Source organism: Hypomesus nipponensis, chromosome 3 (genome assembly GCF_054491055.1).
Source record: "Hypomesus nipponensis isolate SF chromosome 3, ASM5449105v1, whole genome shotgun sequence".
Lineage (NCBI taxonomy): Eukaryota > Metazoa > Chordata > Actinopteri > Osmeriformes > Osmeridae > Hypomesus > Hypomesus nipponensis.
In genome coordinates, this window is record NC_140363.1 from 3,939,641 (window position 1) to 3,951,671 (window position 12,031).

At 41.2% G+C, this 12,031-nt stretch overlaps 1 protein-coding gene across 1 annotated transcript; it reads right to left on the reverse strand.

The window, feature by feature from the left end:
• Positions 1 to 8,045: 8,045 nt before the first annotated feature.
• Positions 8,046 to 11,791, reverse strand: LOC146299389 (uncharacterized). The gene has a single exon (XM_084676178.1). The coding sequence runs from the start codon at positions 11,088 to 11,090 to the stop codon at positions 9,666 to 9,668; it is 1,425 nt and encodes a 474-aa protein (XP_084532304.1). The 5' UTR covers positions 11,091 to 11,791; the 3' UTR covers positions 8,046 to 9,665.
• Between the last annotated feature and the right edge of the window lie 240 nt (positions 11,792 to 12,031).

A 12,031-nucleotide genomic window follows, 5' to 3' on the forward strand; every position in this document is an offset into this window, starting at 1 on the left:
TACAAATTCATACTAAGAACGTCGCTGCTAACCCAGACAATACGATAAAAATACGCGTAACACAACATGGAAACATTCGTTTCCTATGCGATTTCGTGTAGCCTATTGCTGAGTGTTTCTTCGCTATATCTTTTGAAATCAATTCATTTCATAATTGTATATTCTGAACAAATGGTGGTTGTGGTTAATATGGCTATTGCCTTGAGACAACTCCAAATACGTGATGAGTAGCCTACATTCTGGTAGTGTCTACGGTAACTAGTTGATTCAGAAGAACCTAAACAACTTGTTGCCTGAAGGCCAACGTAGTTAATCAAGTTGTGACTGAGTTCCTGTACTACTCACGTGCTCCAGTAGCTTACGGTGTAATGCACAGGATTGTCTCTTTGTATGTGTTTTTGCTCGTGGGATCGAAGACCACTCGAATCTTTTATTTTCTTAGTTTCCATTTATTATGGCGTGAATGGCTGTAATGTAGTGCTCAGTACATTTGTTCAGAATATACAATTATGAAATGAATTGATTTCAAAAGATATAGCGAAGAAACACTCAGCAATAGGCTACACGAAATCGCATAGGAAACGAATGTTTCCATGTTGTGTTACGCGTATTTTTATCGTATCGTCTGGGTTAGCAGCGACGTTCTTAGTATGAATTTGTAATATGTGGTGTCAGAGGGAGCTGTGATGTCGTGGAAAATACGGCTATTGCCTCGAAACAACCCCAAATACGTGCATAGTAAGCCTACATTCGGGTAGTGTCTATGGGAACCAGTTGAATCAGAAGACGCCAATTCAAAATGTTACCTGAAGGCCAATGTAGTTAAGAAATAACTAACGATTCTCTCGCATTTTGTGAGCTGATATAGCTCATGGTGTTAGTCAACGGACTTTGATGCGTTTATGTTTTTACTCTAGTGCGATCGAATCCCACTTCATGCGAGTCTGCAAATGTTTTATTTTGTCTCCATTTATTTTGTCGCGAATGGTAGCCTAATGTAGTGCGCACGTAGCCTATAGGCCTACTTTCATATTTGCCGCAGCAAATATGAGATCCGACTTGAAAATCGCCAGTAATATGTTTGTGAATTTGTGACGAATCTGGTGACAGAGGCAGACTGATAGGTGCACGCACAGCTGGGGAACCAGTTAAATTGGGAACCAGTTGGGACGTAACACCGGTGCACGTAACTCTGCCAGCCGATTTTGTACTTCTGTCGATCAATTTCTTATTTCTTGTAAGTTAGCCTACTGCATCCAATCAGCGCTGAAGTGTAGTACCTACCCTTTCCGTTCAGAGTTAATGTAATGTTTTTTTGAGTTAATGTAATGTCGTTTTCCATTTGGGGGAGCGTGTTTTTGTATTGGGGGGAGGTGAAACTATCTACTATCTTGAATTTCTTGCTGATTTTATTAATCGTCTTGGGTGTTCTCTCTCGGTAGGCTATGTCTGCACGCATGTGTGTGTTGTGTGCAACGCGTTACAACTCGTTCCTCTAAAACAAACCAAAAAAAAAGAGATAAAAATGCCATATAATAAACAACTTACTAACCTTGACCGTTTGGTCATGCCTGGAAATATCAAACCTCGGCTTTGCCGTATCGACCTCCAAGCCTCAGTTTGATATTTCCCGGCATGACCTCAATCTCTATGGAAGCAAATCGTGACCAGTTCTTTGCGGGCAGAACACAAAATTGAAAATGCAATGTCCGCTCTTTTTTCGTTTTGATTATGGCATAAAATGTGCAGTCTGAAAAATATGCCGGGGCATATTTTGAAAATTAAATCTCAAATGTCTATTTATTTTTCATTTTAATTGAGTGAAAGATTGAGCACTGTTGAAGAAAAAAATTCAATGGATGATTATTTACTAATTTCATTTTTGAGTCAAATAATGCAGCCACATTCTTAAAATGAAAATGCATTTCTGGAAATGCATTTGAATTTGAGTCACGATTTGCTTCCATAACTCTCGTTTAGTAAGTAGTTGGTATTAAATTAGAAATGTAGGGAGGAACTTCTCCATGCAGTGCTATGAAGGTGAGGACCAGAATTTTAAATTGAATTCTGTACTGGACTGGTAACCAGTGGAGTGAAGATAAACAGGTGTGATGTGTGCTCTTTTGTTAATGTGTGTTAAAAGCCTTGCAGCAGAGTTTTGAACGGCCTGGAGACAGTTGAGCTCCTTCTTGTTTCAACAGGTAAAAAGACTATTACAATAACCTAAACTAATTGCCTCGGGGGAATGTCCCTGTAATTACTGTAAGTCTCTCTGGATAAGAGCGTCTGCTAAATGACTAAATGTAATGCGATGTAGAAGTGAAAGGGACTTCTTTGAGGAATCTTAATGACGATGTTTATTACAGTACAGTAGGAATTCTTGCTGGGGCTTTGCAGTTGATACACCTGGAACAAAATGTATCCAATTTCTTCCTGTGGCTTGATATGATTGGACGTGGTCCTCCAGAGACTTTGGGCGGAACTGCTTCCACAGCAATGGTTTGTTATTCAATGTGGTGGCCTGCTTTTCAGGAATAAAAACGACATAATGCCGTGATTGACCAACCAGATTAAAGTGTTCAACAAAGCTGCAAAACAAACACATAACACACACGAAGAAATATAACCCTGTGGCTTTTACTATTACTATTATGTTGCAGCTGCTGTTTGGCAGTTCTTTACATTCACACACATGCTGGTTAGACATACCCTTAACACACACACACTAGGAAATAGATATCTTACCTGTCTGGTTTTTCCTCGCTTCAATTTAGTTCCTTGTTGGTAGTGCCATACACTTGCACACATCTATACACACAACACTGTTGCTGTCTGCTCATTCTTAAATGTTGGCTCAGTAGGCTGATATCTGGCTAACTATAGAGCTAAAATTGTAGCTGAATAAGTTCCAGTGTGGACTTAATGGAATCAATATACTTCAATAGACTCTGGTTACACTTAGGTTCTAGTTAATTGAACAGGTCCATAACACTGAAAGAGGAGTAACAAGAGAGTGGAAAACCAAAACATAGAAGAAAGAAGAAACTAAAAAGAAGAGAAGGCTTTAGTAACATCCCATACTGTAGGTAAGTGAAATTACTATAGTTAGTATGAATACACTGCATACAATCTATTTATCAACAGTAGCCTTAATGTGTTTGTCATATTGTGAGTTGCCGTCAAGGTATTTGGCCAGAGTATTATATTATTGTGTCCCATTAGAAACGGACCAACTCTCTTTATTTGTCTCTCATGCTCTCTATACAAGCTCACTTGTTCTCTGTGCTGGTTGTGAAAAATGTAACACAGTGACATTTCTAAGCAAAAGAAGGCCCTTCTGGAGATTTGGTACAGAAAGAATGGAATATAGATCTGACTAAAGGTAGAATAAAGAAGGAAAAGACTGAAGAAACAATGTATAAACCTATTACCTGGAAGCTGGCCTATTACTTGGGGGATGGGGGTGAAGCTCACTTTCCTAGTGCTCAAACTGTACTGCACATTATTGAACATGTAGTATTCACTCATGTACTCAATGGCGGATCTAGAAAATTGTACATGGGGTGGCAAGAGGTCTTGGCATGGGTAAACGGTACGTGGGAATCCCTATATGTGAATGGCTTTAACAAAACAAACAAAAATTGGCAACAACCTTGGTACACGCACTTGTGTTTGAGAAAGAGAGAATGTGCAACAACTGAAAACAGCACTTTTTAATGCACAGTCTGATCATGCGCTTATTTAAATTAAAACCTAGTGTAGCCTATTAGCTTACTTATCAGTCACACAGTAACTTAACAAACTTAACACATCGTTTTATTCAGTGTGTGAAAAAAACAAAGACAAAGTAAGAGATCTGCTGGCCCAATTTATGAGCTGGCAGAGCAGCCCACCAGGAATTCTCCCAATTCTTCCAATGACCACTCAGGGCCTGAGCCCATGTGTTCAAACAAAACAAAACTGTGCATCTTTTAAAAATTCAAAGTATAAAAAGCTAAATTAAAATTCAAAGTACAAATATAGCTGCAAGCAGCAATGAAGGGGCCAAGCAGCATTCGATATTGAAATTCAGTAGCTAAAGAAAAAAATCATAAAAAACATTCATGTCATTGTGAGACAAAATGCGCTGGCTAGATGTAGCAGCGTTATATCTACAAAGCAGTGTTAATTTCGTCGACGAAAACTATGACGAACTATGTTCGTTAACGACCTTTTTCCCATGACTAAAACGTGACGAAAACGGATCTCTGAAAATAAAAACTATGACTAAATATATTACAGCTTTCGTTAACGAGACGAGACGAAAATGTTGGTGGTTGACAAAGTCACAATACTTTTTTCCCAAATGTTTTTATATTTAGATAAATTCCTCCTCTCTGTTTACTAAGCGCGCTCTCATCCTTACTGCTGTCAGTGGCCGATTCTCGTCAAGTCTCTCGGCCAAGTTTTGCACGAGTTAGAGGCGTGTTTGAGCAAGTGTTATCGACCCATGCAATTGGCAAGATATGTCGTGCACGGTGCTGCTATAACGTACACAGGCAGCACGGCTGATTTAGGTAGTCACCTGAAGAGGCTACATGGTATTTGTGTGGAGACGTCTGCCTCTATGGAGGACCAAACCTGCCATATTTATGAATGAATGAATAAATAAATGTCCACATCCATGCATTTAGACAGAAATAAACGAATATATATATTAATTAATGCACAATTGTCAATCAATAGTTACATATATTTTACATTTATGTATTTATTTATTTTGTATTCATTTATGTATTGATTTATTTATTCATTCATTCATTTATATATTCATTTATTTATTTATTCATTCATTCATTCATTCATTCATTGTTCCCAATATGATAATGAGAGGAGGCCAGTAGGCGTGGAAACTGATGTTCAGACATTGCAATCAATCCAGAGCCATAGATTCAATCTAGCTAACGCCTGGGACACACTGGCTGCGAAGCGCCCTGGAGCGCCACAATATACTACGAATGGCGCGATGCTGTTCACACTAGACGCGCATTTCTCCACGCCGGTCACCAAGCCTTTCACCTTCTCTGAGATTTTCTTTTCTACGTGTAAAGCTGACATGTACATAAACATGGCATAGGCTACAGGCTATTTAGGCAACTTGTTGCTCCAACAATAACCGTCGCAACGGCATCCCATTCCCAACATAACGTGGCAACGTTTGGCTTTTGTTGCCGTAGTCTTTGTAAAATATGTGCTATGGGGCATACAACTCCATTTAGGACTAAGCTACTTTTCATCTTCGATGATTAACTTTGTGTCGTCAATCTTCACAAATTTATCTTCTGCTTGATTGGGGGCTATATGCCAGATTGTCTATCTCGCTCTTACACACAGGACAAATATGTTGGTTTGACAATCAACAAGGATTTTTTATTTTAAAATGTTTAAGTTTTTATCGGGGTAAACACATGGTTGGCCGGTCAGTGTAGTGAAGTTGGGTGTTAAGTGATAGCCCACAACTAACGTAGTAAAATCTTTATAACATGTTTGTTTATCCAAATATCATATATGGTGAATTAAATCTTTGTTTTCAACAAGGTCGGCCAGCCTGTCCAAATAGGCTATGTTGTCCATGACAGCAAGGATGAATGTAAGGCTACATAATCGAATACAAAGCGTGAAAAACGATTAACCAATGGTGTGTCAAATACCGCCTACCTATTTTGATTGACACATCTCATTAACATATTGAGAAGAAGAAATACAGGAATGAATGAATGAATAAATGAATGAATAAATGAATGAATAAATGAATGAACACATGAATTAATAAATGAATGAATACATGAATGAATAAATAAATGAATAAATAAATGAATACACAAATAAATACATAAATACATGTAAATTATAAGGTAATATTGATTGACAATTGTGCATTAATTAGTACATGTATTCAGTTATTTATGTCTAAATGCATGGATGTGGACATTTATTTATTCATTCATTCATTTTTAAATATGGCAGGTTTGGTCCTCCATATGCCTCCCCCTCGGATTCAGCTATGGCTACAGTTAGTGGCTAGCTCCACCAGTACCCTTAGCAATAATAGGAAGCTATTCTCCGACAAAACAAATCCCTGTTGTGTACGACAAAGTAAGACGAGAGATAGCTGAGTCATTGAGAAAAACCTGAAAGTAGGACATGAGTTCAATTTAGTGTGTGGTGTTAAATGAGTGTTTACAGCAGCTTGTGACTGCCAGTAATAGTTTACCATTTTTACATTCAGAGAACACAGCCTACAACAGGAAAGAAGGACTAGTTTAAGGCAAGGTCCAGGTCTGATGTTATGTATTTTGTCAGAGACTTTGTTTAATATGTGAAGTTAAACTTTAACTTGGTTAGTTAATTGATGATTTGCTGTCTGACAAAGAAATACATAAAGGCTACCATATTAAATTGCATAGCATCATATTCATTTGCGTCTCATTGAATCACATCTTGTCAACTCGCACTACATCGCAATGGGGGTGAATCGGATTGTATCGGATTAGTAGTTGCTTTTATGTATCTTTAATGTATCGGATCGTTGGCAATGCATCGAGATGTGTATTGCATCGTCCTCAGTGATGGAGATGCACTCCTAGAAAAGGAGTCTAATATGGCTATTAAATGTGACTAAAACTAGACCAAAATGTTATTAGTTTTCGTCGACTAAAACTAGACTAAAATGTTTTGAGTTTTCATCGACGAAAACTAGACTAAAACTAAGAAGGATCGAAATGACTAAATGTGACTAAAACTAATAAGCATTTTCGTCTAAAGACTAAGACTAACTCAAAAATAGCTGCCAAAATCAACACTGCTACAAAGCACAATAAATCTGACACTTCTTAAGTATAAATGTCCTGAGAATGAAACATTATTGTTACCATTATGATTATATTGCTCGACAGCTACTATAGCATCACTAAACAGATTATCCAGTGTCACGATGCTTGATGACTGTGGTTGGATTAGATCCTACGACCTCACGTTTCAAAGGAGCTTGTCTTATCCCAATGAGCTATTCTGGCTGCTGGGAAATGCTGTGTTTGGTTACTTTATTCAAAAAAAGGATGCTGTTTCTCCCGTGGCGAGCTTTGTCAGATTTGACCCAAGAATAAACAGCTGTAATTCAGTCATATTTTGACATATCAAGGTGATTGTGGTAGGAAGATGATTAGATGACATGCTCGTGATGACATTATCAAAGTTTCGTCTCCATACAGTAAACCGTCACAGAGTCAAGGCCTCACATCCGCTTTGGTGTCCTCTTTGTCAAAACCCTAACCCTAACGGTTTGACTTATCAATAACATTTTTATAACTTTTTGTCGGCATGGTCTGAAGATGATCTGTTGCAATTTTCATGAAAATCGGAGCAACGGCCTAGGAAGAATTGGAAAAAGTTGGCATTTCTTAAAATACAAATGACGGAAAAACCATCATGACGACAATGACGTCACAGGGTTCAATCGAATCGTCTGCATCCAAGGAATCCAATGATACTTCAATTAAGAAAAACGGTCTCACGGTTCAAAGGTTATGGGCGTAAATGCACCTCTAACTTTGACACCTTGGTGGCGCTATAGAGCTTCAGGGATCGACATGAAACTTTACTGACGATAATCAGGAGACAGTTCCAAATCAGTATGCCAAATTTCAAAACTTCGCACCAATGGCTATGCATAATAACAATAATAAAACTAACAAAAACAATAGGTGCCACAGCAGCTTCGCTGCAGCTTGGCCCCTAATAATTGTGTCCAAGATGCAGTGGACTACAAGTATAAAACAGCAGACAATACTCAAGTAGCTGACTTATTACAATTAAAAACGTAAAATTTCAGTCCACAAATGACCCATGATCCTGATGAAGAAAGTGTTTTGTCCGTCTCTTCATAAACGGAGTGACTAAGTTCAGTTGAGTTCTGGATTTCAATAAGTATTATCAATCTGCAGATTGGGAGAGAAAATCGGACCTCTGACCATAAATGACAACACAACACCAGGCTTAGGTCTCAATCATGTCTCTCTCAGCCCTGAAGGCTGGAGGACCATCTTTTATAGGGCACAAGAATGTAAACACAGATAGTGACAGTCAGGCAGTAATGACGTTACAACAGTCTCAGAGGAAAAGATTCACAGCTCCCAACACATGACCACTCAGCCTAGAGAGTTCATAGTTGGAGCTCTCCTTGTAGCCATAACAAGGAACATTTAGCCAGCACTTTCTCCTGACCCCGAACATCTATTAACCCTGACACATAGACACAATCTACTCTTATTAATAGCAAGCTTACATGAGAACATACTAACTAGTATCCAATGACTAGTTCTATTGATTAGTGAATAATGTAAGCACACAGGAAATCGCAATTTCTTCCACAGTCCCCCCCTTTTGACGTTTAACGTCAACACAACAACTGTTTATCTGGGGCCTGCTATGGTGCCTTACATTTCATAAGTTTTATAACATTTCAAAACCTTAACAATCAAACAATACCGTATCTGTTACTACCCAACGCAGCATACATGATTATAGGATTTAAAAGTATTACGTAGTACCCAATCATAGGTAAAACAAAATCAATGAAGTGAACAGCATAATGACAGTTCATCAATGATTCTAGAAACATAGGCATATTTCTCTGCTGGACATACCCCCTGGTCATGCTCTCGTGAGCTCAACACAGCAGGGTATCGATCAAACACTGTTCATTAAATTCAGAGTATTTCAAACAGTATTAAAGTAATAAAGTAACCACCTTTAATTATTGTTAACTAATCTGTGGTCAAGGACAGATCTATTCACATTGCATACAGCATTGTATATCAGTTGGAACATAGAAAGGAGCCAAATGGCCATCTTTATTACAATGGCAAAGTAGACACTTGGTACTTGAGATTAAATATCAGACATTTCAATCATTCCCAGGGCAATAAAGTAATCATCAGTCTTGCTTGCTTTTGTCTGTGGCTTGATTTGGGCTACCATAATCTTACTGGCAGCCTTCCGAGAGCCCACTGCACAGCACTGTACACAGCAGGCAGTACACATCTTCCAAGCACAAACCACAATCAGCACAACAACGATTAACATGCCCAATCCAGTGATTCCCATTTGAATGATAGTCGAAAAGAAACCCCCCACAGAGGAGGTCAGCCAATCAGCAAAATTCCAAGGTTCAGGTTCCCCCAAATCGGAAATGATCTCTTTAATGTGCGCAGCCATATTTGTGATATTAGCAGATTCATCTGGGATAAAAGTACAACAGTCATGACCTATCACAGCACATGTACCTCCCTGAGCTGACAACAGATAATCCAGTGCCATCCGGTTCTGCAGCACTACTTGTCTCATAGCCTTCATCTCATAAGCAACCGCAGTTAAGGCGTCGGCTGTCTCATTACCAATGGACTCCAACCCTACTGCTAAGCTCCTAATATCTCTAAAGGCAGTGATAATACCATACGCAGGGAGAATGGCAGCTGAGAAACGTGAAAAGTGGTTGTGCACTATTGATTCCAAGTGATGTGATCCCAGCTTCTTAGCATCTGCATTAACAATACTTCTCTTGTGGCGGTGCCACCAATGTTTTGGCAAGGGGTGCAGGGGCAACCCATCTACAGGTCTGAGGGCTCCTACAATAAACCCAAGGTAACATGTTCCTGACCAGTTGGCTGGCAGAAAATAATAAGCCCTGTTACCACATACCCACATGGTGCCATTGTTAGCTGCAGAGGAACCCCAAATGGATCTGTTGTAATACTTATCGGTCCACCTTTAACAGGCAAATCAGACAACTTTGTATAAGCATATGTCGACACAGTATGATTACACGTGCTGTTCCCCAATGCCCTCCCTGTCCCGTTATGAGTCACACATAACCACGCCTGTGGAGCATAGGCTAACCACAATGGGGGCGAATAGGTAACTCCTTTAGGAATGTGTCGCTTGTGTACAGTAACATTTTTCACATTCAACCCGATACACTGCCAACTCCAGATCTCACACATATCTGCCTTAGAGAGTGGGACCGCTATCCAAGGATAGGTTCCTGCATGTTGGGGAATCATACCACACACCCAACAAGACCCATTTCCTCTCATTTTCCGTGCAGTCATTTTGGCGGTTCTTAGGAAGGTGTTGGCGAAGTATTCAGTCTTCATGTGTACTCCAAGGTGATGGGTGTCAATGTTCAAATCAGTTTCTTTGGGAGCATGTAATATTGACTCTGGTAGTGGCTCATGTCTGCGATATCTGTGGACTCGTGCGTCCGTTATCAGTAAATGTCTGTCAGGTGTGTGCGTCAGTTTATCTGTGGATATCATCTCTCGTCGTAGCTCAGGCAGCGGGCTCGGTTTCCTTGAAACAACCGAGGTCCTCTGCCTCAGTATCCTCTCGTTCCCGTTCTGGGTGCTGTCACCTGCTTTATGTAGAGGCCGGAGGAAGACTGAAAGTGTCTTCCCCTCTCCAGGCTCCTCTCTCTGGTTTCCTGTCTGGGTGCTCTCATCTGCTTCATGAATCACACATGGGGGAGAGAGGCATGGTAGCAACAGCAGCCCCTCTCTGGCTTTCACCACATGTGACTCACCTTTTGACGTCTTCAACACCTCCGGGTGGGTGCTCTTTGGGACCTCCGTCTCGGCGCCCCTGGATTGGAGTGCTGGACGGCAGGGTCCTGGTTCTGGCTCAAATCGGTCCGCTGGACTGGAACCTGCTCCCGAATCAGCCGCTGCGACCGGGTCTCCATCCCCCTTGGTGTACTCCCGAAGGAGCAGCCCAGTGGGGATGAGACAAATGGCAAGTTGGAGCAGGCACCATTTGGAGGTGCACCTGCTCCTCCACCGGCCCCTTGCTCTCCGTTGGGACCCTCCAACGTGTTGTTCGGTGGAGGGGCCGTTTTGCAGTGTGTCGCATGGATCCATGTCGGACGACCCTCCACTTTCACCGCTGTGTGAGTCACCAAGAGAACCAAGTATGGACCGGTCCATCTCGGTGAGAGGGCAGTCCTCCGTTTGTGCACTTTCACATACACGTAGTCTCCCGGTTGATAGGGATGACATGGCTCCCCAGCAGGTTCAGGCAGGGCAGCTTTCACCTGTGAATGCACAACCCTGGCTGCTCTAGTTAGGGCGTAACAAAAGTTTAACATTGTATCATCCATCTGGTGGATATTCATCTGTTTCAATGATAGTGGGGGAGAGACAGGCAATCTCATGGGTCTCCCTAAAACTATCTCGTGTGGAGAAAGTCCATTCCTCCTTTGGGGAGTGGACCTCATGGCCATAAGAGCTAGTGGGAGTGCATCAGGCCATTTTAGGCCAGTCTCTTCACATATCTTGGCTAGTTTGTTTTTCAAAGTTCCATTTTGCCTCTCCACTGCCCCCGCAGACTGTGGGTGGTAGGGACAGTGGAAATGCTGGTTGATCTGGAGCGCTTTACAAAGTTCCTGAACAATCTGACCTGTGAAATGGGAACCTCTATCACTGGACAGTCTTGTGGGGATCCCATATCTACAGATCACATCTCTCATGAGAATCTTGGCTACCGTGGTAGCATCCGCTTTCCGACATGGGTAGGCTTCTACCCATTTCGAAAACATGTCAACAATTACAAGTACATACTCAAAATTACAACACTTGTTCATCTGAATAAAATCAATTTGTAAATGCATAAAAGGACCACTTGGAGGTGGGTGGGCTGCGTCTCTTCTCTTTGGTCCCTTTCCGGGATTATGCTGCTGGCAGGTATGACACTGAGCACAATGTTGCTCAGCCTTTGTGGAAAAACCAGGCCAAACCAATCAGTATTTACTATTGAGACCATACCCCCCTTGCTCGTATGGGCACAGCCGTGCGCCATGCGAGCCAACCAAGGGAACAATGCACGTGGCGCCACCACGCGGCCGTCGGGGTGGCTCCACACTGCTGAAGTAGGATCTTTCACACAGCCTACGGATAACCAACCATCCCTCTCAGTGTTATCAGCAGCGGCTTGAAGGTCC